Here is a 26804-nt window from a genome sequence, read left to right on the forward strand (position 1 = left end):
TATAAAACACAAAGACTTTATTGATTTCTTACAATCAAATACTGCCAACTAGCATTACTTCCACTCGTGCATCATTAAAAACAAAAGGATATTTCCTTGGTATTTTCGAATGATGCATTATACAATAAACAAAAAGTTAGAACTTAAAATGCACCCTGATTAATTATGTAAACTGGTAATTTTCTTTAAAAAAAGCATAACTAATAATTTGGTTCTTCATAAAATGGAAATTTAAATATTTCTCCTGATAGTCTTGAGGTTATCATTATGTTATGAGTAGTGCAAAGTGTGGCACAGAGTTTCATCTAGAAAGGTGTGTCTTACACGCCTTATTAAACAAATGAAATGTGCATAACAAAATGCATACAGTCAATGCATGATAGAAAACATGTTTCAAATATAAGGCAGCCCCGCAGGTCGCCATATTATTTAGGTTTTGCATTATCATTTATGGCATTATAGATTAATTACACATAACATACTTTTATACATTTTAACCCTGAAGATAAGAAAACTGTTGCTTGAAAAAATTATTCCAGGTAGCCATTTGGTTTATATCAGGAGAAAGTGAACCTCCAAGAGTTTAGTGTCTACCGAGTCTGGAATCATTAGCTCGAGTCAGTACATCAGGTATGCGACATGTTTCACAGTGACTGTTTCCAAACCCTGGCAACGCCTCTTCTCCACGGTGTGCCTGCCAGGTGGTGAAGCCTCTCCGGGATTACCCTCGTGTGTGGTTTTCCCTTTTTTCCCTTCTGGATTAACAGTATTATTTCCTCTTCTCACTTCTTCTACGGCCTTCCATTTTAATTATTCATAAGTCCTTTCAGAATATCCTCAGAGAGTTCCATAAGGGGAAGTTCTGGAGACGGAAAATCCAAGGGAGGAAGATTGGGTATAGGAATATCCTTGGCTTTCCCAGTATTTGCGGCAAACTTCTGCCAGGTTGAAGAGGCCGCAGCAGTTTCTGAATGGGGCGGCAAGCTCCATAACTCTGACTTTTCTACAAAATCGGCGTCTACATCTAGCTCCTTGTCTATTGGGCCTTTTAGGAGTCTGGCCTTTTCAGCCTTTAGCTGTTTATTTTCTTTCCTTAATCTTTCATTCTCAGCCACAAGGAATTCCACATGCCTCTTCAAATCTGCGATTTTGGTTGCCTGCTCCTCTATAATTGTTTTATCATCTTTAGGGGCTTTGCTTCCAATGCATGGTTCTGTTGGCTCACTCTTTTGCTGAAGTAAAAATAGCAGTGTGTCTGGATCCCTGTCAAAGACCCCCTGAAGCTCAGGCGGGTGCTTCTCTGCAGAAGGGCTGTACTTGTGGGGGTCCAGGAGACCCTGGCCTTCGGTGTCCTCAGTGAAGGGTCTGTGAGATGCTTGAGGCTGGGCAGCAGCATCCCTGTCTGTGCTCTGCTGCGCTTTCAACCTTTCCTCCCGCCTGGCCCTCTTCCACCGCTCCTGAATGAGCAGGAGCTGTTTCATGTGGCTGTCCCTTTGCAGTTCCAGTGATAAATGAGCCTATGACACAGAAAGAAAGGTACAATTTAACATTTTAAGTCTCTTTAGTAATGACCACAAAACACTATTCCAAGATCCTCCTTTCGGAATAACCCAGTAACACTTAAAAATTCATATACTATGTATGCAATTCAGTTGAACCTCAAAATTTTTTCAAAATAACCAGTTCTTTTAGGTAAGCTAACATGTTTTTGTTAGCTTGTGAATATAAACAACACACCATTCATCCAGGAAGTCAGAAGTCCTATTCCAAATCGACATTCTGAATGAGACCTTTGAAAAATGTGCCTTAACACCCTGCAATGCCACTGCTATTCAGCTTAAAAGCCAGAAAAATTTCCTCTTTAGACATCAATTCTACAACCAGCTAAAAAGTCCTCACTGACAGGATCTTCAGAAGGCTTGCGCGAACAGCCCTGCACAGTCAGAGGAAGGTACACAGCTAGAACTCGACTTCTATATTCTCTTGGTTTGGTTTGAGGAACTGGTGGTTCTTCCCCTGCCACTGACACTCACTCACAGAAGGGATATCCTTAATTCAATTAAGTAAACATTTACCAAGCACCTCCTATGTACCTGCCACTTGTATAATCAGGAAATCATCTTTGGATAAAGGTATTTTAAAAACCTAGGGAGGCCTTCCCCAAACACAGAAGAAAAATTAAAGCCATTGGTGAAACAAATTTAAAAGTAGCAAAATTACATAGGAATTCAGGAGAAAGTAAGATTTACATTATCTCTGAGAAACAAAAGGAAGGCCAACCGGCTTCTCCTCGCCCAGGCCTGCTCACTTGCAGTCATCCGGACAGGCCCTGGGTGGGGCTCTAGGACCCACCGGCGACCTGAGGTGTGTACGGAGCACAAGGAACCACCAAAGAAAAAAGTACAAAGGTGTCTACACACATGTCTGGTACATCAACAACAGTTCATTTAGTTTTAATTTCCTTTCTGAAGCATTCTTCTTTTGCCCATTTTATATACAGGGTAGGGCAAAAGTAGGTTTACAGATGTGAGTACATAAAACAAAAATTTACTCTTGTATTATTATTTATTAATTATTCTATTATTTTCCATATGAACAACTGCAAACCTGTTTGCCTCACCCTATACTTCGACTACAGTGTTTTCAGAGGGGCACATGCTTTATTTTATACACAATTCTTCACAAGAAAATCCTTCTAAACCCTACTGCAAATATTAAGAAAATGTCTCACCTGCTCAGACTGTGTCAGCTTCATGGCTTCAGAAAGATAGGCTGGTTTAAAAAAAAAAAAGAGGCCCATTAATGAGTGTCATCATTTTGTAATTAACGGGTCAAAGGAAGCGCTTTAATACCCCTCATATGACAAACAGATGAACTCAGAAGCAGCTCTGCTAGTTATCCTGTTCCTGAAGAGAAACAAGGAAGGGAACTCAGAACCGTGGCAGCGGTAATTAACAGTAGATACCCCCTCCTCCATCTTGAAGGAGCTTGTTCTTTAAAATCCGTGTATATTACACAATTAAGGAAGATGGCATAATCAGAAAACAGGATTAGCGAGGATTAAAATTCAGTAAGAATGTATCAAAATGCTACTACTCATTATGCTCACAAAAACATCAAGAGCTGATTATCAATGACGTTTTTACCCACATGAATACCTGGACCATTGGGCCTCCTACAGAACTTCTTACCAACTTGTTTCTGAGCTAAACCAACAGCCTTCTAGGAACTAGGGAGTTAAAAGCCCTAAGAACTTCCTGACATTTATTGTAAGCAAGTTGTCAACACCAGTATATGAGGTCTGTCTGGGAAGTTTCCAGCCACGTAAAATGAAAAATGACGCATTTACTGAAGATGTAAGATACAAGCAACACTGTACACAGGACAATGACGCCTCAGTCCCCTTCAAAGTTGGCACCTTGGGACCTCACAGTTCTCCCAGTGTCTCTTCCACTGCTCAAGACACTATGCAAAATCCTTTGTTGGAATTGCCATCAGCTGCCCTGTTGTATTTTCCTGAATCTTGTTGACAGTGTGAAATCTCTTCCCTTTCACAGGCAACTTTAGTTTTGGGAAAAGCCAGAAGTCGTTGTCACATCTGGGCTGTAGGGGTGCAGAGTCACCTGGGTGATTTGCTGTGTCACCAAAACACTCCCTCTGCATGAGCCGCGATACATGAGCAGGCCTGTTGTCGTGATGAAGCTGCCAATCACCAGTTGGTCATAGCTGTGGCTTTCTGAATCATCCAAATCATTTCCACACAGGAATGTTTAAGCTTAACGCAAAATCTGACGCAGAATCGTTGCTCTGCTCGCTGAGTCCTTTTGAACTGGACAGCCACATGGTATACATGCTCCCTCAACAGCATCTACCAGCCCTACTGACTAATACATGAAGTCGTTGTCCATGCATGCACATTCCAGTCCCCTCTCCTTGGCTGTGAGGTTACACTGATGTCACGCAAACTGTTCTCATTATTTTAACAATGACTGCACTTTTCCTGGACAGGCCTTATATAGTGTCATTGACAAAACCATAACTGGTCAATAACTTAATAAAGTTAATTAACTTAGTAACTTTTTGATCTTAAGATCAGTTCCCAGGTGACTAAATTTGTTTAAATTTAAATAGTCACCATAAAAATCCATGATTTCCCTCTTTGAGTTGACTGCTAGAATGCTAAAGCCAAGTTCTCCTATCAAACATGTAAGTACGCACAGTGCATTTTGTGAACTGGTGCATTTTGTGAACTGAACTCCCAGTCCTTCCTCATTTTATCTTTTTATGGAGTCTCCATCTACTTATTTTTAATTACATTTTATATGTTGCTGTATTCCTCTCTAAGGCCTTCTATATAGCTGTTGGAACATGATGAGGTATAAATAAAAACTACTAACAGATTATATTCAATCTCCATTTTTTATCCCCTGCTTACTACAAACTTTCCAGCATCCCTCATCTCTACATTAAGTTCCTTTTTTTATTCTTGCCTTTTTGCAGACACTACAAGGCACTGCTGCCTGTCTAGTGTTGATCTTCCTAGTGTCGATCCAAATTTGTTAATGATTTTCTGAGTCCATGACTCAGAACTGCTGTCTCTCAAGTTCTATCACAATCTTTAAGATACAGCTTAATTGGATGCTCCCTCCACAACAGAAAGCATAGAGGTGGTTGTACAGTTTTTGCTCCAGCCACTTATATTTTTTCCTCAACATTTTTTTCTTTTATTGTTATATTAAGTTTGTATAGCTGCATAGAGACTATTCCCTTTCCTTTCATTCATGTTTAACTCTGATGATGCAGTCTACATACTACTCTGGTAGTGTGGATGGATTTTCCTAGCCACCCCTCCCATTATATGTGCATACACCTGTCTCTTTGTCTGAACTAGTTTGCTTTAAATCCACCTTCTTAACAAATGGAACAATTTGGCAAAATCAAATGTAAAACAACCGGAATGCCTCCTTTTGCAGAATCTTCAAACCATAACAAGACAGAAGAAGATGCCCAAGGACACTGAGATGTCAAAAAGCAAAGAAATCAAGAATTCAATAGGAGTTACACTGTCATTTAAGTACTTGCAGCCCTGGTTGGTGCAGCTCAGTGGACTGAGTGCCAGCTTGAGAACCAAAGGGTCGCCAGTTCAATTCCTAGTCAGGGCACAGGCCTGGGTTGCGGGCCAGACCCCCAGCTGGAGGCATGCGAAAGGCAACAGATCCATGTATCCCTTTCACATCGATGTTTCTCTTTCTCCCTCTTTTCCCCTCTAAAAATAAAATATATATAAATAAATAAATACTTCAATTATAACACAAGGCTAATATTTAAAGTAAATATTAAGCAAAGGATGGGGAAAAGGGAACTAAGAAAACCTGAAGAATCTATTACCTCTTAAAATAATAACATCACTTACTATTCCATAGTGACTCTGGTATTAAAGTACAAACGTACGGCCTATCTGGACACACACAGCAAAGTGCAGCCTCTGAGTTCTGAATCATTTTCATGTCTCCACAGTCTACTGTAATGGGAAGGTCCAGTCAAGACTTGCTTAAACCAAACACACAGAAACACTATACTCTGAGGTCCTGCTCATCTGAAATGTTCATTCTGAGCTCTAAACATTGTCAATGGATATTATTAGCTTCCCATTTAAGCTTTTGCTCTTCTTGCTGCCTGGGAAAGAAGTTAAATCCATTTACGGAATGGGACAGCAGAAGACTGTACAGCTGCTAATCAAGGGTTTAAAGCAATAGATTTTTCTAACAATACTGAATCCTTGGAGTTTGTGGCCTCTTAGCTTTTCTTTTTTCATATTAGAGAGTAAGTGTGAACATCTCCTCCTCCCCACCTCCTGCCCGATTTAGACAGCTTTTCCCTTCCTGAGATTTGGTATCTCAGTTTATCTGCCAAACGAATACTCGTATGTTCATTTTATCTAATTCAGTTGCTGTCCACCTCAAGAGTAGATCCTACCTTGCCCCAAAAGGGAAAGAGAGATCAAGTAACTTCTTTATTTCAACACATTTACAAAACAAACACTATCAAAACTCTACAAAATACACAGACTACGAGTCCTTAGCTATGTAATCTTGAGGTAAATTTTTGGACTCAGAATCTCCTCTGACCATTGACAGTCGAACACAGAGGCCCCTTCTTCCGCCTGAAATTCTCTCAGTTCAGGCTTTCTGCCCTATCAGTCTTCCTTCAATGAACCTTTCCCTGTCAGATCTCTAAAATGGTTTCCGGCCCTGGCTGCTGTGGCTCAGGTAGTAGTGCATCGTCCTGCAAAGCAAAGGGCTGCTGGTTTGATTCCCAGTTGGGGCGCATGCCAGGGTTGTGGGTTCGGTCGGTGGTCAGGTCATGTTCAAGAGGCAACTGACCCATGTTTTTCTCTCACACTGATGTTTCCCTTTCTCCCTTCCTTCCCTTCTCTCTAAAAATACATAAAATCTTTAAAATGACTTCCAAGTATTAAATTCCTTCCTCTCAAAATACATCTACATCCACACCTCCCCAAAACACCACTATTACAACAAGCCCTAGATGTCAGTCAATTGAGAAAACTTTGAGCTCATTACAACTACGTTCGTTTTCAAACTAGCATTACATTGACAACCCCACTCTGAAATGCAACACAAGGCTATTTTTAACCAAGTTTAAACTCCCAATCAAATCGGCTCTGTGGGATTAACTAATCACACTTAAGTTCTACATCCATAATTAAAGCTAACGGAGTCCAACAGGCTGCCTTTATCTTTTCTACTCCTGAGAATGTCACAGAATTTAGATACAGAGAAAGGGGGGAGATGTGTTTAAAGCCCAATATTAGTTTTAAGTCTTCAAATAAAGACAGGGATGTAGGTTAGGAATAAGAGAAACTTTTCTCCCTTTTAGATATTCAGAATACCCTACTGTTCAATGCATAAAATATGCTAATCATTCTATTTTAATATGTTATACATGTGTAATCATGACCACTCTGGGTTATTTAACTAAAGGTGTCATTTCACTGTGACATTCAACCACAACATGGTTTTCTTAAATAGTATATATAGTACATTGTATTTTCTGTATAGTGACTACAAATTTAACAATTTGATTGCTAACAAAGCAGGGTTTTCTGAAAGATTTAAAGAGCACTAGCTACCAAGTTTAATGTTGTATAAAGCCCCCATAAAACTCACCATAAAAGTTTAAAGATTTGTGGGGTATATACTATGTGCTCTGCTCTACAGCTGACGAGGTACACTTCGGTGGAAAAACTAATTCTTTAAAAAAGTGACTTAAAATTTTCTCTGAAAAATCACTGACTTATAGGCAAAAACCATTAATTTATAGGCAAAAATCACTAACATAAGGACTTACACAAACCAGCGTCCACTGTATGGTCTGTACTTTAGCAGTACAATAGCACAGGAGCGGCAGACTCTGCAGGAGACAGCATGGCTTTGATTATCATGCTAGCCTACAGGGAAAGTCAAGCACCTTCTTACTCGGCACAAAGATGAGAAGGCTTGTCTCAGAGAGGAGGCTATACCGGTTTTGGATGAAGCATGAATAAAACAACCCCTTCCCCAAAGCTTTTATGTCTGTTATTTATCACATAAAAACCAGTACAAAACATGCCCTGAAGATCTAAGTTCAGTGTATGCTAGCTAGTATGACTGGGATAAAATTGGGTGTTTGATAAGAAGCCAATTATTCTAAATTTTATACTTAAAATAAAGCTATCATCAACATGGTATTACAAGCATGAATGTATAGATGAAATATTCAGAAGGGAAGCCAGAGAAAAAGCACAGGAAAGATTTGTTTTTTAAATTTTATTTACTTTTAAAGAGGGGAAGGGAAGAGAGAAAAGAGAGAAAAACGTCAATGTTTGAGTGATACATTGATCAGTTGCCTCTCACACATCCCCAGCTGGAGACCCAGCCCACAATCTAGGCACGTACCCTGACTGAGAATTGAACCAGCAACCTTTGGGTTCACAGGCCAGCACTCCATCAATTGAGCCAAACCAGCCACGCATAAAAGAGTTTTGATGGGTCTTATCAACATCTTAGAAAACAAACCCCGGAAAAATTTGGAATTAACTAGTGATTACTTTCCAAACCCAGAATAGCTAACTATTTGAAATCTAGACTCCTTTTCTACAATAACTAAGATGAACAGGTAGACTTCTTGCAATCACTTCAGCCTTTAGGATCATCTTTAGGCTCACAAAGCTGTGTCCAGGAACCATTTACCAACATGGCATATGCATCAAGGTTAAGAAAGACTGGGTTAAGAGGAAATCCAACACATTAAAAAAATAATGCAAGCAGCTTAAGAAGGCTTCCATTCAAGATGGAGGCACAGGTAGACACACCTCACCTCACAGCACAACCATAAGAAGGAATACAACTAACTTAAAAATGAAAAACACCCAGAACTGCCAGAAAATCACCCAGAACTGTACAGAAGTCCAACCACCAAGGATTTACAAAAGCTATATACATCCAGACAGATAAGACAGGCAGAGACAGTGAATCTGTGCGGAGAAGACTTGATGTGGGGGTGGGGGGCGCAGAGAGGCGGTGAGGCAATGCTGGTCGAAGGGATAGGGAGCCCCACATTCACATGTGGTAGATAAAAATCAAGGAGACCTTGTGAGCAAGCAAGCCCAGGCCAGACTGCACAGCCCAGGGCTCCACCGCCAGAAAGAGAAAGTACTGTAAACCCAGTGGGGGTTGGGGCTGTGGAAGAAGTTGCCAGTTTCTCAGGAGAGCGGAGGAATATGCAAACCCACCCACCCTGGGAACCACAACCAGGACAGCAGCTGAAGGGGCGCCAGTTGTACACGGGAAGTGGATGAAGTGACTGCAAACAAGGTGAGGACCAGGCAACACCCAAGAAATCAGCCAGCAGCAGTATTGCCCCCACTTTGACCTCTCCCGCACACAGGGCCAAGATTACCCTGTCCTGGTGAATACCCAAGGCTCTACCCCATACAATTTAGCAGGTGTGCTAAAACAGAATCAAAGCAATTCTACCTAGTACACAGACAATGGGAGGCTGCCAAAGTTGGGAGACAAAGAAATATGGCCCAAATGAAGGAACAGAACAGAACCCCAGAAAAAAAGAACTAAGCGATGTGGAGATAGCCAACCTATCGGACGAAGAGTTCAAAACACTGGCGGTCAGAATGCTCAAAGATCTCACTGAATACAGCAAAAGCATAAGGGAAGAAATGAAGGCTCTACTAAGGGAAATAAAGAAAAACCGATAGGAAACCAACAGTGAAAGGAAAGTAGTCAGAATTCAAATCAATGATGTAGAACATAATGAAGAAATAAACATTCAACAAGAACACAATGAAGAAACAACAATTCAAAAAAAAAAAAAGAAAAAGAATTTAAGACTCTGAGAAATCTCCAAAAGGGCCAACATCCAAATCACAGGGATGCCAGGAGAAGAGGAAAAGCAAGAAATGGAAAACTTATTTGTAAAAATAATGGAAGAAAACTTTCCTAATCTGGCAAAGGCAATAGACTTCCAGGCAGCACAGAAAGTCTCAAACAAGTTGGACCCAAAAAGGCCCACACCAAGACACATCATAATTAAAATGCCAAAGGTTAAAGATAAGGAAGAGAATCTTAAAAGCAGCAAGAGAAAAGGAGACAGTTTCCTACAAAGAGGTCCCCCCTAAGACTATCGGCTGATTTCTCAAAAGAAACCTTGCAGGCAAGAAGGGGCTGGAAACAAATATTCAAAGTCATGAAAGGCAAGGACCTATACCCAAGATTTCTCTACCCAGCAAAGCTATCACTTAGAATGGAAGGCAGATAAAGTGCTTCCCAGACAAGGTAGAGCTAAAGGAGTTCATCATCACCAAGCCCTTATACATGAAATTTTAAAGGGATTTATTTATTTAGGAAAATGATTAAGATCAAAACTATGAACATTAAAATAACAATAAACTCACAACCAGCAACAACTGAATCTAAAACACAAACTAAGCAAACAACTAGAACAGGAATAGAATCATACATACAGAGATCATCTGGAGGATTTTCAGCTGGGTGGGAGAAGGGAGACACTAGGGGAAAGGGTATAGGGATTTAAAACATAACTCGGTAGGTACATAATAGACGGGGATGTTAAGAACAGTATAGGCAATGGAGAAGCCGAAGAACTTACATGCATAACCCATGGACACAAACTACGGGGGCTGGGGGAGATTGCTGAAGGGAAGGGGGTAACCAGGTGGAGGGAGGCAAAGGGGGAAAAACTGGGATGACTGTAATAGCATAATCGACAAAACATACTTAAAAAAAAAAATAAGCAAGCTTACGTTCCAGTGGAACAGCAGGGGCAACAACACATCATTACTACTATGACTTTCATTTTAAATAAAGTGTTGAGAGATACTGGAGAAATTAATTGCCCTACAGCTTTGGACTCAGTATTAAAAAGAATACTCACCTGTAGCCTTTTTGTGACAAGAAATAGCCTCCTCGTATTTCCCTGCAGCTAATAAACGATCTGCTCGTCTGCTCTGTTGATGAGCCTAGGAAACAAACATTTCTAAGTTACTCTGAATCATAAAAAGAGACATAATTTTTTAAAAAAAAAGATCCTTTAAGAAGATGAACGCTATTTGTCGACACACATCAAATCATTTATAGCTCTATCTGTGCTGGGAAGTCTAATAGGTAGCATCTAAAAGGATGGGTCACTTTTCTCAACACCACTAAAAAGGAGTAAGGTTAACACCAGGCACTTCAACTCTTTCAGAATCAACATTCTTCAACTCTTCAGAGATTAACCAAGAGTTACAATCATAGGTTGCTACTCAAAATGTGTGTTTTAATAAGTTTCTTCCAAAACGAGAGTTATTTTACAGACACTTTGACTAGTTTGTACAGTTTAACAACTATAATCAGGAAATTACTTATCGAATAGTAAAATCCAACCTTCTCTTATATCAACTCACTCTTCTTTCAACCTTAAAGTTATTGTTTATGTTTTTAAAGTATAAAATGTGTACATTGTACAGCTGAAAAATTGATGGTACCTATATTTAATATTTCAGGAGATTTTCTTAGGTACAGCTCATCAAACAACAAAGACGAACTCAAAAGTCCTGAAAACAAATGACTAAGGTGCCCCTGAATGTAAAGGTAAGTGGATTAAATGAGTGGCCATTGGTCTCCTTCCTTCTCTGATATACATTTTACAACTTTGACAGACTTCTGGAAAAGATGGAGGCCTAGATAAACACGGCTCACCTCCTCACACAACCACATGAGAATCACAACTAAAATATGGAACCACCATCACTCAGACCCAGCACATATCGAGTAGAATGGAAGTCTGACAACTATGGAATGAAAGAAACTACATCCATCTGGACTTGTAGGATGCAGAACAGGCTAGTCCCACATCCACATTTGGTGAATAAAAATTTGGGAGGGATATCTTGGCTGTGAGGAGTCCCAGCAATACACCAGGCCCCCAAACCATGGTTCCAATGCCAAGAAGGTAAGTTACCATAACTTTTGGCTACAAACACCAGAAAGGACTGAGTCAGTGGAAGAAGCTTCTGGAGTTCCAAGCAGTTCCTCTTCAAGAACCCAAACACAAACTCAGATCAGACTCACTACCTCTGAGCTCCAGCACTGGGGTGGCAGTTTGAACAGCACTAGTGGCATGAAGGGAGAAAATGAAATGAAATACATCAAGGCAGGAGCTGGGAGACAGAGGGGCAAGCAAAGGCCATGGCCCTTTTTCTGAGTCCTCCCCCTACACAGCCACAGAGCCAGCAAGCTGGTGCCATATCTGAGACTCCATCAACCAGGCTAACACTGTCTGCACTACCCTGAAGATCCCCAGTGAACCCTCCCACCGACGTAAGGGCCCACTCAAGATGCTTTTCCATATAAATGGCTGGTCTTCGCTCCTGCTTCACAACTTCCTAAATCCTACCAAACAGGCAAAAGTCTGGCTCAAAGGGCTTCCAGCCCCATAGCTCTTGCTAAATTGCCCCAGGCCCACCACTAGCAGCAGCCAGCCTAGATCCACCAACTGGCTTTGCCTAGAAATTCCAAGCCCCACACAAGTAGCAGCCATCTCAGGCTGCTTTATAGCTCAGGCAGGGTGGCCCTGGCAAAACACAGGTGGGGGTGACCTTGGACTGAACCACTGGGAAAACCATAGGGCCAGCCCACCCAGTGGACAGCTATAGACCATGATGGAGCACCACTACTCTGCACCTACACAGCTCATCACCCAGAGAGGGTGGAGCTTGGTGGTCACTGGTCACAGTCAGTCCTTGAAACTGACTGACCTGGTAGGTCCTGGTAGGGGAAGTCATGAAAGGCAAGGACCTACATCCAAGATTACCCTATCCAGCAAAGCTTTCATTTAGAATGGAAGGGCAGATAAAGTGCTTCCCAGATAAGGCCAAGTTAAAGGAGTTCATCATCTCCAAGCCCTTATTATATGAAATGTTACGGGACTTATCTAAGAAAAAGAAGATGACCAAAACTATGAACAGTAAAATGACAACAAACTTACAACTATAAATAACTGAACCTAAAAAAAAAAAACAAAAACAAAAACAAAAACAGAAACAAACTAAGCAAACAACTAGAACAGGAACAGGATCACAAAAATGGAAATCACATGAAGGGTTATCAGCAGGGAGGGGGAGGGGGAAGAATGGGAGAAAAAGTGCAGGGAATAAGAAGCATAAATAGTAGGTACAAAATAGACAGGGGGAGGTTAAGAATAGCATAGGAAATGGAGAAGCCAAAGAACTTACACGTAGAACCCAGTGACATGAACTAAGGGGGGAATGTTGGAGTGTGTGGGGGTGCAGAGCAGAGGGGAATGAAAGGGAGAAAAAATAGGACAGTTGTAATAGCATAATCAATAAAATATACTTAATAAACTAAGTACAAATACATAGTTACAGAGTAGCCATGGAGATGTACAGTAAACAGACTAGCCAAAGAACCTATGTACCACCCATGGGCACCAAAGGGGGAAAAATTGGGACAACTGTAATAGCATAATCAATAAAATATAATAAAAAAAGGAATTACTACAACTTTGTAAATGTGTGTCCTTCTCTTTTAAGAGGTCCAGACTCAGAGAGCTTATATCTTACATAAGGTTAAACAGCAAGCAAGGAGAAAGACAATCAACTAAATTCTTCTACAGCTACTGTAATGTTTTTCTCACTAAAGAGTTCAGATTACTTAGCAAAGCTTTTTTAAAAACGTGAAAAGCACTGTATACTCACGTTCCTAGCATCATTATTCACAATTGTCAGAAGGTGGAAACAACCCAAATGTGCATCAATATATGAATGAATGAACAAAATGTGATATATACATACAATGGAATATTATTCAGCCTTAAAAAAGGTAGGAAATTGGCACATGCTACATCATGGATGAACTTTGAAGACGTTAAGTTTAATACTGACATATAAACCAGTTATGAAAAGACAAATAGTATATGATCCCACTTACATAAAATATCTGAAGTAGTCAAACTCACAGACAGAAAGTAGAATGGTGGTTGCCAGGGGCTGGGGGGAGAGAAAAGTAAGGAGTTCTTGTTTAATGGATGTAGTTTCAGCTTTGCAAGATGAAAAAGTTCTGGAGATCTGTTTCACAACAATGTGAATACATTTAATGCTATGAACTGTACACTTAAATATAAAAAAGGTAAATTTTATGTTATATGCACTTTTTTTTACATCACCTCAATTTTTTAAAAAAGTAAAAACAAATCTGTTTTGTCAGGTGTAAAGTGATTAATCTAGCATGCTTTTCCAAAAAAAAAAAAAAAAAGTGCCACTCATGATGTACAAAAAATACTTCAGAGAATCACTGTGGCAACTGAAATTAGAAACTTGTTCTCTAAGTCTCGATTTACTCCTGAAGATAATAATAGATAACAATACATGGCTGGGTGCTTAAAATAATTTTAACCATGGAGTCTTAGACTGAGCAAAAAATATGTTCTGAACACAGCAGCATTTTATAGTGCCCAGAGGTGATACAGATCTTTCGGGAAGAGCATGCACATGGCGAAGAAAGCTAAGTTATAATCAACACGATTTCTCTAGGGAATGTGTTCAGATAATCTAGTCAAAGCAAGTGGCACTCAATCAACACGGTTTTAGGCCAGAAAAAAAAAAAGGCAAAAGGGGTGAATCTGCAGATGCCTTTACCTCCCTGAGCTTTGAAAGATGCCTTACATAAGAGACAAACCTTCTCTGACATCCTATTGTACGTCTTATGGACAACATGGTGCAGAGCCAGCACTACCAAGAATCTAGGGCTCTTGGCTTAAATACTGGCTTACCAACTAAACTGCCTAAATTATTTCATCCTTCAGGGCCTGTTTTCCCACCTGTAAAATGGAATTGGACTAAACCTGTACCTCTCAAGCTTTAATGGAATACAAATCACCTGGGGATATGGTTAAAATGCCATCTGTTATTCAGCAGGTCTGGAGCAGGGCTTGAGATTCTACCAAGGTGAAGCTGAGGGCTACTAAGCACACTGAGGTGGAGAGATGGGCTGTTCTCTGAGGTTACCTCACTAATTTTATTTCTTTATCATCTCTTCATGTCATTAATCACTTTCTACCCTGAACTCTATTTGTGAAGCTCCCAATTAAACTTCAAGCTCCACAATAACAATAAATTGTTTCACCAAGGAAACAAAGTTCTTAAGTGGTAAGAACAGGATCTCATGGCTCTCCTGACTCCCCTTCAACTTCACCATGTAATGTCCACTCTCGTCACTCTGCGAATTTAGGAGTTACATCTCGATTAAAAATACACACCTCTTCTAGGCTACTTGGCACCAGAGTAATGAAAATTCTCTATTAAAAAACAGAGTTGGGAGGGAGGGTAGGCAGGGGAGATTAATGGGGGAAAATGGGGACAAATGTAGCTAAAAAACAGTAATTTTTTTTTTAAATAAAGAGCTCATACTTGGTTCTTGTTAGACACCCAGAAAGTGCAGACTCTGGATGGAGCTTAACTACCTAGGTTCAAATCACGGCTTGAAAATTTATTAAGACAAATGAACTGGTTTCTTAACTTTGAGCTTTCTCATCTCTAAAATGAGTATTGTCAAAATTAACTATTTAAAACACAGTAAAGGCATTGGAAGCACCTGCCATCAAAAAGTTTACAAGGTAGTTAGGGAGACTAGACTAAATAAACTGCCTTCCACACTAACCTGTGTGGCTCAGTTGGTTGGGTATCATCCTGCAGTGTCAAGGGTTTTTATCAGTTCAATTCCCGGTCAGGGCACAAGACTGGGTTGTGGCTTTAGTCCCCAGTCGGGACGTGCACGAGAGCCAACCAATCAATATTTCTCTCTCACATTGATGTTTCCCTCCCCGCTTTCCCCCTCTCTAAAATAAATAAAATCTTTAAAATAAACTGCCTTTTTGTAAAACTGACGATTGTAGGAAACTTATCTTGGTAGTAGTTCCTGTTTTTAAAAAGTCTTTTTTAAATTTTTTTTTTAGAAGACTTTATTTATTTTTAGACAGAGGGGAAGGGAGGGACAAAGAGAGGGAGAGAAACATCAGTGTGTGGTTGCCTTTCACATGCCCCCACTGGGGACCTGGCCTGCAACCCAGGCATTTGCCCTGACCAGGAATTGAACCGGCGACTGATTCACAGGCTGGCACTCAATCACTGAGCTACACCAGCCAGGGCAATGGCTTTTTTAATTTATTACAAAATTATTTACTACTATAATTATACATTTTTTATTATGCAAAAATCACCAATAAAAAATAGCAAACAAAATTTGACAACACATTAAAAGGGTCACATACCATTATCACATGGGATTTACGGTATTTCAGAGATGCGAGGGTGGTTCAATGTCCACAAGTCAATCAATGTGATACACATTAACAAAAAGAATGACAAAAATCATCTCAATACAGTCATGTGCTATGTAACATCACTTTGATCAATGACAGACCACAAACATATGACAGTGGTCCCAAAAGATTTTAATGGAGCTGAAGAGTTTCTACCACTTAGTGATGCCATAGTGCAACGCATTACTCATGTGCTGGTGGAAACAAAAGTACTGCACTGCCAGTCATATGAATGCACAGCACATAAATTACAGTAGTAGGCTATACCATCTAGGTTTATGTAAGTATATTCTATGATGATAGCACAACAATGAAATCACTTAATCACACATTTCTCTGAACCTATCCCCATCATCAAGCAGTGAATGCCTGTAGTGTAAATACGCTGAAGAGATGATTCATGTCCTGGGTAAAACAGAATGAGATGGCATGAGATTTCATCACATTACTCAGATCAGTGCACACTTTAAGACTTGTGAATGGATAAAGAAGAGGTGGTTGTGTGTGTAGAATGGAATATTATTTAGCCATAAAAAGAATGAAATCTTGCCATTTAAAACATGAAACTTGAGGGCATTATGCTAAAATGACAAGAGACAGAGAAGGAAAGTAACATGTGATCTCACTTCCATGTGGAATCTAAAAACATTTTTTGAAACTGTGCACAGTGTGATGGATGTTAGACTCTGTGGTGATCATTTTGCAATATACATAATTTTTGAATCATTACACTGTATTCCTAAAACTACTATAATGTTATATGTCAGTTATATCTCAGTTAAAAATATATGTAATCCTAAGGGAAGCAACTACTAATGATTAGTACACTGTGACATATTAGAATAGTAAAGATAATTAAGACTAGAAAAAAACACTGGTTTTCTGTCTCATTTATACTTTACAAGAAATCCAGAATGTTAAAAAAACAAAAAACAAACAAACAAAAAAAACCCCTGAGCTCATTTATACATCAACTAGGGAAATAAAAATGGGTCAATAGAGCTGATATTTAAAAAAAAAATTTAATGAGGTATAATTGACATATATTAATTTCAGGTATACAACAATGATTTGATACTTGTATTACAAGGTGTGGGAAAAGTAGGTTTATAGTTGTTCATATGGAATACAGTAATAAATAATAATACAAGAATAAATTCTATTTTGAATATTCACAACTATAAACCTACTTTTGCCCCACCCTGGATTGTGAAATGATCACCACAAGAAGTCTAGTTAACATCTATCAACATACTTACAGATTGTTCTTGTGATGAAGACTGTCAAGATCTATTCTTAGCAATTTCCAAATATGCAATACAATACTATTAACCACAGTTACCGTGCTGTACATTACACCCATGACTCTTTTTATAACCAGAAGTTTGTGCCTTCTGGACTTCTACTCTGCCTACCTCACCAACTCCCCACCTCTGTCACTGCCAATCCATTCTCTCTGTCCATGAATCTAGGGGTTCTGTTTGTTTTTCTTTTAGATTCCACACAGAAGTGAGATTACATGTTATTTGTCTTTCTCTGTCTGACTTACTTCACTCTGAATAAACGCCTTCAAGGTCCATTCACATTCTGGCAAATAGCCAAGATTTTATTCTTTTTTTATGGCCTAATAATGTGCCATTCTACACTTGCACACCACATCTTCTCTATCCATTCATCTGTCGATAGATACTTAGGGTGTTTTCATATCTTGGTTATTGTAAACAATGCTGCAATGAATGTGAAGGGTGGTGGTAGTGCATTTTTCTTTTGTTGGAGTTAATGTTTTAATTCTGTTCAGACAAATACCATGATGTGGAACTGCTGGATCCTATGGTAGTTGTGTTTTTAATTTTTTGAGCAACCTCCATACTGTTTTCCCTAGTGGCTGCAATAATTTACATTCCCACCTATAGTACACAAGGGTTCCCTTTCCTCACATCCTCACCAATACTTGTTATTTTTTGTCTTATTGGTAACTGGCCATTCTCACAGGTATGAGGTGGCATCTCATTGTGATTTTGATTTGTATTTCCCTTATGATGAGTGACTGAGGGTTTTTTCATGTACCTGTTGTCCATCTGTATGTTTTCTTTTGTTTATTCAGATCCTCTGCCCATTTTTTCATCAGACTGTTTTTGCTACTGAGCTGTATGAGTTCTTTATATATTTTGGGTATTAACCCCTTATCAGATACATGATTTGTAAATATTGGTTGGCCAAAAAATGTTGTTTTTTCTGTAAGATGGCTCTAGTAGCACTTAGTTGTCTTTAACGTCATTCGAAACAATTGTTAGATTATATTGTGACAGCTGTCATATCAGTGTGCATTTACAAATAAAAAAGCTTCCTGGCTAGTGTGGCTCAATGGATTGAGCACCCACCCACCTGCAAACCAAAGGGTCATTGGTTTGATTCCCAGTCAGGGTACATGCCTGGGTTGTGGGCCAGTAGGGGGTGCAAGAGAGGCAACAACACTGATGGTTCTCTCACTCTCTTTCTCCCTCCCTTCCCCTGTGTAAAAATAAATAATTTTTTTAAAAAAACTTATCAAAATTCATGAATTTCTGTGCAGCTATTTTAATATTCAGGATGAAAGAAAATATACAGAATTTTCAGCATAGGATGCTTTACTATTTCAATAAATGTAAAAATGTAGCTGAAACACAGAAAAAGATTTGTGCAGTGTGTTGAAGATGCTATGATTGACTGAACATGTCAAAAGTGATATATACAGTTTCTTGGTACTCTTGATATTTTGGCCAAATAATTCTTTGTTGTGAGGCTGTCTTATGCATTGGAAAATGTTTAGCAGCATCCCTGGCCTCTAACCACTAGAAGCCAATAGTGGGAGATAGCCAACATACTCAAATATCCAAATCAATCGTTATTGGTGAAAATGAAAAAATGTGCCTTTTACGAAGAAAACTAAACAAACTTTTTGCCCCATCCAGTATTTTCTCCCATTCGATAGCTTTCCTTTTCATTTTGTCGATGATTGCCTTTGCTGTGCAGGCTTTACAGTTTGATGTAGTCCCACAGGATATTTTCTTGTTATCTTTGGGTTTTTTTTTTGTACTTATTTTGCTTCTCTATCAACAATTGTGGTAAACAGCTTCTGATATGACCCTACTGCCCCTGTCTCCTGGTATTCACACCCTTGTATAATCACTCTGCCTCAAACGTAGGCTGGACCTACTGACTTGCATCTGAAAAGTAGAATACAGCAAAGGTGGCACAGGAAGTGATATAGAATGTCACTTCTGTGATTAGGTTACAAAAGATTATCACTTTTATCTTAGTAGCACTCTCTCTTCCTTGCTCACTTTAATGATACCAACAATCATGCTGTGAGTTGCCCTATAGAACACCTCACATGGAAGGAAATTAATGTAGCCTGACAACAGACAGCAAAGAACTGAAATCCTCAGTCCAAAAGTGCTCAAGGAACTGAATCTTGCTATCAAACCTATGAGTGAGCTTGGAAGCAGCTCCTGTCCCAGTGAAGCCTTCAACAGGACTGTAGCCCCAGCTGATGCCTTGACTCCAGCCTTGTGAGAGACCCTCAAGGAAAGGACCCAGTTAAGCCATGCCATTTTTCCTCACACGCAGAAACTGTGAGATAACAAATGCGTGTTGTTTTAAGTACTAACATTTGGGATAATTCGTTAACTAGCAATAGTATAATACTGGCATCTGTCTTTTATTCTAAGCTGCTTTAAATTCTATTTAGAAGTAGATTTAACAGGGAAAATGTGTTTAACAGAAGTAGGTTTAAACAGGAAAAGCAGTGATTGGCCATTCCTCACGGGCCTGTGATACCCTACCACTGTATATCGAATATTAGATTCCATGACACCACAATCTCACATTAAAGTACTTTCTGACATTTATAGTTTACAATAATCTGATTCAACTTTGTTTTGAGAATCTCTTGGAAATTCTCATGGAAATTTGGGCTTCTGATCCACCTATAATGGAGCAGGTTGTGTTGGCTTACCCTTTAGCTGTAAACAACTATAAAACTGGACAAAATATAATAGGTTACATTTTCACAAAAATTTCCTGCTCCAGTTATGAAACCTACATTCCCCTTAACTTTCTTTCTGAGGGCATTTTAAAAAATGGAGTGCAGGAAAATAAAACCCGAGCAGAAGGAAAAGGCTGGAATTAGAGGTGACTCCAGGATTGGAAGGAACTGTAGTAGAGACACCCTAAAAATACACATTAAAAAAAAAGAAAAAACTTGGCCCTGGCCGGTAGCTCAGTTGTTTAGAGCATGTTTCTGATGCGCCAAGATTTCAGGTTCAACCCCTAGCTAGTCAGGGAACAAGGGTGTGTCTATTTCTCTGACACTCTCACTCTTCCCATTCTCTCTAAAATAAAAAAAAATAAAAAAAAATAAGACCCCAAAAAACCCCACGACTTTTCTAGCCCTGGTTGATGTGGCCCAGTGGACTGCGTGCTGGCCTGCAAAACAAAAGCACTGGTTCGATTCCCAGTCAGGGCACATGTTTGGGTTGCAGGCAGGTCACCAGTTGAAGGCGTGTGAGAGGCAACCACATATTAGTGTTTCTCTCCCCTCCCCCCACTCTCTCTTCCCCTCTCTCTAAAAAGAAATAAATAAAATAAAATTTAAAAAAAAACAAAGAAAACAGAGCAAGAAGACACAATAGATGAAAAGAAAACTAGAGACATGGGATGAAAGTTCTGTAAGAATAGGAACTTTGTCATATTCACTGTTGAATCCTTCAAGTCCAGAAGAGCACCTGATACACAGTAATTATATATAATATTTGTTGGTTAATTGGGTGGAAGAATAAATGGTCAGTTGGATGGAAGGACGGAGAGGCTGTGTTGAGGGTTGGTAGCAAAATCAAATATTGGCAATGCCAAAAGAACATTACTGTGTATCAGAGAAAATATGAGAATAACACTATGCAGTTTCATATTTTAGATCCTAAAATCTAAAACAAGTAACTATATATACACACATGTACATACACACACAGGCACACACGGGGGCGTGGGGAGAGTCAATCATTGGTGTACTTCATTCACTATTTGATCCACCCCATCTGTAGGACATTTTAACCGGAGTTTTCCTACCCTCTCAAGTAAAAATGAAAGCACAATACTATAAAATGTTCAAAAACATTTATAAAAAGTAAAACAGCTTCAGATTTACTAGTATCTTACTCTGTGTACCCTGTACAAGTGTCTCCCTTGCTGAATCCTCCTCAGAAACAACCAGCACTTTCCACAGGCCCCACTCCTCCCTGAACTGCTCTTCTCCCTAGACGAAAGGGATAGTATTCCCGTGCAAGTTGCCAAATTCTTACATGACCTTGTCCCCAGACACCTAACGAATCTGTTCCATCAGATTTTCAAATTTAGAACTAGGTATTATGTCACAAAAGTTTGAAGTGATTTTAACTAATGCAACATTTAGGAGTTAGCCAGGTAGAAAATACAGGTCTGCACAGATGAATAACAGTCAAGTCTGAAGAGGCAAGAGGAAGAATCTGATTATATTTGAGTACCAGATCCCCCTTGCTGCCAGACTCACCTACATTGTAGCCCTGCCCTTTATTTTGATTTCCATAAATTATCTCAAATTAGCTTAAGCTAATTTTAAGTGAGTCTCTACCACCTGCAACTGACAAAAATCCTAACTACAACTAGATTACTCACAGCCCTCAACAAAAAGTACATTCTACTTCTACATGCTAACTGCTCTAAAAATACAGGTTCAATACTGTCTTCTTTCCCACATGGAAACGGTATTACCTTCCATTATTTTTCATATACTTCTGTGTCCCTGGGGAAAGCTGTATGTAAAGATAAAAAGGAATGCCATACCAAACAATACCGAAAAAGGTGGCAGAGGGAAATCTAATGTACTCCTAGACTTTATGGTAGGGTCTTCAATGGAGAAGGAAAAATCTGATTCAGATTTTTCCAATCAATTTATTGTGAGTCTCCTACAGGCAAGTAGTATCTCCAAACAGTAAGTACTGAATTGACCGTCTAAGTAGTGCAATTACACTTAAGATAACTGCTCAAGCGTTAGAAAGTCCAGGAAGACCTGTTTTTGGTTTTGAGTCTAAGGACCAATTTCTCCCCCACACAACTCTGCTGCATCTTTTTTCTTCCTCAAGTTTCCAGTTTAGCCCTAGTTGGGTAGCTCAGTTAGTTAAGAGTACCATCCCTATACACCAAGGTTGCCGGTTCAATCCCCATGGTCAGGGTACATACAACCAATGAATGCATAAATACAGAAAACAACAAATTGTTGTTTCTCTCTCTCCCCACCCCACTCCTAAAATCAATTAAAAAAAAAGTTTCCCGTTTAGCTTGCTTTTTCTTAAAACCACCACCATCTGCTATAAAGACAAATTACAGGATCTGACCCACTAGTGAGTTGTGAAATCAATTTAGTGGGTCACAACAGCATTTTTTCAAAATATCCAAAAATAAATATTAGAGTATACCAAATACAGCACCACACACACATACATGTATATATGTACATATATGCATCACACAGAGTTTCCGTTTTCTATTTGTTTTGGGTGAGATTTATGAGAACCCCTGCATTTTACAACTCCTGAGGCACATCCATAATGTAGCAGCCTTGTAGTAATACACACATATGTATGTATGTATGTACTGGTCATTATATATAAATTCCTCATTGTGAATCAGTCAAAACAAACACTGACCTGTTAGAAAGATCAACATTTTATTTAGAATCTTGCTTTCAAATCCCACTATCAGCAATTACTTTGCATTTCAAGGTCTTCATCATAAAGTGGGAATATCTCATATAGTACTAACAAAATAAATAACACAAAGTCTCTGACACCAACCCTAGCACTTAGTAATTGCCGAATTAAGTTTTAGTGCTCTACCGCCTTTCCCTAGAGTGCTTCTATGAACCCAGAGTCGCTTGTGACACAGGATGAATTTCCCAGGGCAACAAGGGAGATGTTCAAATAGCTCTAAAAATTTTTTTTGTTAACCATATAAAGATTTTACTGCCAATATAATTAACATGGAATAGTTACACAGATTCTAAGTGTATACAAGGCAATTCTTGGACCATAGCTGATTCCTTTTCTTAGATGAGAAAAACTGACCCCTAATGAGGCAAACTCAACTACTCAACAAACATATTCTCAGTACTGTTAAGAGCCAAACACAGAGTACAACTGTAGCCATGGACCCTGTCAGTTAAGTGTACAGAGTAGGTAAGCAAAGCATGAGCCACAGTCACGTATAAATTAAGGTCTGACATCACTTCCTAAATAGCCAGCAGGCAAACCAAAGAACTAGAAGTTATCTCACAAGTTTTGACACTTGAAACCAACACTCACCTAATGCCAAAATTAGGTGTATCGAAAGAAATGCCTAAATACACAGTAATTTTTTTTATGTTCCCATATTAAAAATTGACCAAAAAAACTGTGAAACAAAACATTCAGGCACTTACTGCAAACGTAACAAAAGAATCAATACTACAGCAGAGGCACTAATTAAGTGCTGACACAGAACATACAGTTAAATATTGATAAGGACCATACTGAAATGAAAACAATGAGTACAATGATGCAGAAGCCTTGCAAGAAAGAGGTCATGATATCAAAATAAGTTATGATGCAAAATGTGTTTGAATACTGGTCTAAATAATTACTTTTCTCAGCCTAGGCTTTTTTATCTGTAAAATGGGGAAGCAGTTCTTCCTAAATTCCAAGGATGCTCTGAGAACAGATGATTATAAACCTATGTATTGTAATGGTCCTTACACAATAAATTTGGACTACACTCTGCCATCAGAAAAAGCTTGCATATTCTACTGACATTTTCAGATGAGATCGGGTGTGTTCAGGGTGGTATGGCCATAGACTCTACTGACATTTCCAAAGGCACTCATTAAATCATAGCATTGGGAACTATTTCTCATGTTAGGTCAATTGAATACTACCTTGACTATCTGCTCAATAAAAGAATGTGATAGTCTTAAAAACAAACAAACAACAGTCTGGTAAAACTGAGTAATGACAAAATCAGAGGCCTGTCATTGGCACTTAACAGCAAAGTTAAAATAATTCAAGTAAATGTTAATCTCCGTTCTACTGTTATCCTTCAATAAACTAGAAAGCTCTAACTCAGCTCTTTCAGACTCAAACGGTTTAAGAATTCAAGATGCCAAATTTCTAATATTTGCCCACAAATTTTAGGGCTGGATTACCTACCAACCTGTGCTAGCCTGCCTAACAAAATTGTGTTCAAAATTCTCCTTTATAAAAAGATAAGGCGTTTAACTAAATTTAGCTAAATTACCACCATTTAACTAAATTTCCCTAAACTGATGATTCTCCTGCTCCATCTACAATGCTCACCCCGTTCCTTTCTTCTCATAACTACCACACACTAGTGGGAGTTGGCTGGGGTTATGCTGCAGCCTGCAGCCAAATAAAGTAAAGCTAACTGGAATGAAACCAATGGTCATTTTGCAAGGACACTTGAACTTTGGAGCACTGTGTAAACTGCTGGTTATTTCTAACATTCCCGTTAAGTTTCAATATTGAGCTATCCATTATATTTCACTGCAAACTGTATGTCACCTTAAAAACAATAAAAGTGCAAGACATTTCCCTGGTTTTTTAAAAAAAACTCACAAATCTAGTCCAAATCTTTTAAGTGTAAACAACTCTTACCAATGGGGGAAGGGCTCAGGGCTCAATTTAATAAAACTGGGAAGTGCTTCTCAGAGCAGCTAAGCTGGTACCAGTCATTTGGGAACCACAGCTCTAAGTCCTAGAATCTTATGCTTTTCAAGTTCAAAAAGCCCAAACCTTTATTTTTACAAATGAGATTTTAAATTAAGCGTTTATGGCCTAGTTATAATAGCTAACTTTTACCCTGTACTGTGTAGCAGGTACTGTTCTAAGCCCTTTGCACCTATTTGATACTTTAATCCTCACAACAAACCAGCACAGTTAGATCGACTAACACGCCTAAGGTCACACAGCTTTTAAGTGACAATGCCAGAATTCAAATTCAAGCAGTCTAGCTCCAGAATATATGCTCTTAAACTACCAGGTCCTACTTGCTTCTCCATAGAATGTTTTCAAACCAGCCTAGGGCTCTTCACGACCCTAGGGTTCAGAGTTCCAACGTGAGAAATTAATTCTCCATATCTCTACCACTGCAATTTAATTTCAGACCTGTGACTCTTAAAAGTTCCTTCTGTCTGTCTGCAACCTTAAGTAATCGGACTTTTGTATACAAGACAGGTAACTCTCTCTCTCTCTCTCTGGGAAACCAGAAGATGCAGTAACCAGTCAGAAAGGAACGCGTTTCTCCGTCCCTTGTTGCTTAAAATGCAACACCTGGAATGCCGAAAAACACAATAAATGAACTCTCAGCACCTTTTCTGAGAAAGGCGAACGTCTACCTTATTTTCATGACGCCTGAAGTGATGAAACTGAGCTAACAGGGACGACCCTGTCTAACACATTCGAGAAGGGACTTTCAATTTATGCATCTGAATGTAGATGAGAAACGGATGAAGGGGAAAATGAGGATGAGGAGGGGTATTACTTCATCTCTCCAAAGTGGGGAGTCCCTCACTTCAGACCCTCTGTGTTGGAAGTTAAACCCAGTACTACACACTATTTCTACCCTGACCGGTTTCAGTGTCTCTCCACGCTGCAGGGAGGTGTTTACGTGGCGCTTGGAAGCATTTCCTCAGGCCTGAAGTGGCAGCCCCGGCTGGTGGAAGCCCCTCGCTCAGGGCCTTGCGGCAGGGGGCGCAGGGAGGCGGCGGGAAACAGGCTCGGGAGCTTCCCTGGGCTCCCTGAGGGGGTCTAAGTATGGGACTGCTTGCCAGGAGCAGCTGTGGGGCCACGCCCGCCTGCGCCCCCCAGCCTTCAGGGCCACCGCCGCCAAACCCGCCTCCAGGCCTCGAGGGACAGTGGCACCAAGGGAATCAGACCCGGCTCTTTAGGCAAAGGAGCCCGAGGGCAGACGCGACCCTCTGTGGGCCACTCACCAGGTTGAGGGGTCCTTCCATTACTTCCATAGACCCCGGAGTAGGAAGTGGCCTGGGGAAGGGGAGCGACGGCGCCGAAGCACATGGAGAACAACAGGGGAGCGCAAAGCAGCGACGGAGACCGCGGCTCCTCTCAGTGACCAGGGAGCCAGGAGCCAGCCAAGCCAGCAGAAGGAGCAACAACCTCACCACTTCCTCCTCCGGCGCCGCGGACACCGCCCCCTGCGCCGCGGCCACGCACGCGTCACAACGTCACACGCGGTGGTTCAAGGTGGGAGTGAGGACGGGTTGTGGGTGGGGCTCAGGGAAGGCGGGTCAAGGGCTGACGTACACTTTCTCGCGATCTATCTTTTCTCTCGCGAGAAGCTAATCTTGAGCTTCTTGATGCCTCTTCTGACGTCAGGTGCGGAGGTGTAACTTTGTTGGAACCAGTGGCTGTTGGCTTCCCTCATTTCCTTCCAGCCTAACCTTTCCCAAATTCACTTTGCTTTGCTACAGCCTCTTTGGCTCTCCCGTTCCCACCTTAGTACTTGCACCCGCTTGATTTTTGTTTTTAGTTGAGCAATGCTAAACCATGGCCTGGAATAGACCCCCTCGACCCCTACACACACGAATGATTCAGGGCTCTGCCATCAAGTTGCTGACACACTAATAAAGAAAATAATGTGGGTCGCAAATAGCCAAAAGTAATTCTTGATTCATTTAACAGTTCTATGCTGGGTTCCTTCTGTCAAGGAATTAACTGACAAAAAAATAATAATTTATTTATGCTGTGAAGGGAACAGAGAGATGTGGTAGAGGTATCATGACTTGTACAGCTTCAAGGAATTAAATT

The 26804-nt window shown here is 39.9% G+C and overlaps 1 protein-coding gene across 2 annotated transcripts; it reads right to left on the reverse strand.

Annotated features, from left to right (window-relative positions):
* Nucleotides 1-26188, reverse strand: NRBF2 (nuclear receptor binding factor 2). Of its 2 annotated transcripts, XM_045842037.1 has the most exons (5): nt 25970-26188; nt 13524-13582; nt 10468-10552; nt 2732-2772; nt 1-1517 (listed from the first exon to the last, which is right to left on the reverse strand). In XM_045842037.1, exons 4-5 carry the CDS (start codon nt 2753-2755, stop codon nt 807-809), a joined length of 735 nt encoding a protein of 244 aa, XP_045697993.1. In that variant the 5' UTR covers nt 2756-2772; nt 10468-10552; nt 13524-13582; nt 25970-26188; the 3' UTR covers nt 1-806. The 2 variants fall into 2 exon arrangements, with proteins under 2 accessions (XP_045697993.1, XP_045697992.1); XM_045842036.1 differs by lacking the exon at nt 13524-13582.
* Between the last annotated feature and the right edge of the window lie 616 nt (nt 26189-26804).

The sequence above is a fragment of the Phyllostomus hastatus genome, unplaced genomic scaffold (assembly GCF_019186645.2).
Source record: "Phyllostomus hastatus isolate PE091 unplaced genomic scaffold, TTU_PhHast_1.1 phas_contig_38, whole genome shotgun sequence".
NCBI lineage: Eukaryota > Metazoa > Chordata > Mammalia > Chiroptera > Phyllostomidae > Phyllostomus > Phyllostomus hastatus.

What these genes read in the sequence shown, in the direction of transcription:
- NRBF2 (XM_045842036.1), bottom strand. Translation starts at nt 25,999, where the DNA reads ATGGAAGTAATGGAAGGACCCCTCAACCTG. An exon ending in TGGAAGGACCCCTCAACCTG is followed by an intron (nt 10,553 to 25,969) that starts GTGAGTGGCCCA and finishes TTTGTTTCCTAG; the next exon opens with GCTCATCAACAGAGCAGACG. An exon ending in TTGTCACAAAAAGGCTACAG is followed by an intron (nt 2,773 to 10,467) that starts GTGAGTATTCTT and finishes TTTTTAAACCAG; the next exon opens with CCTATCTTTCTGAAGCCATG.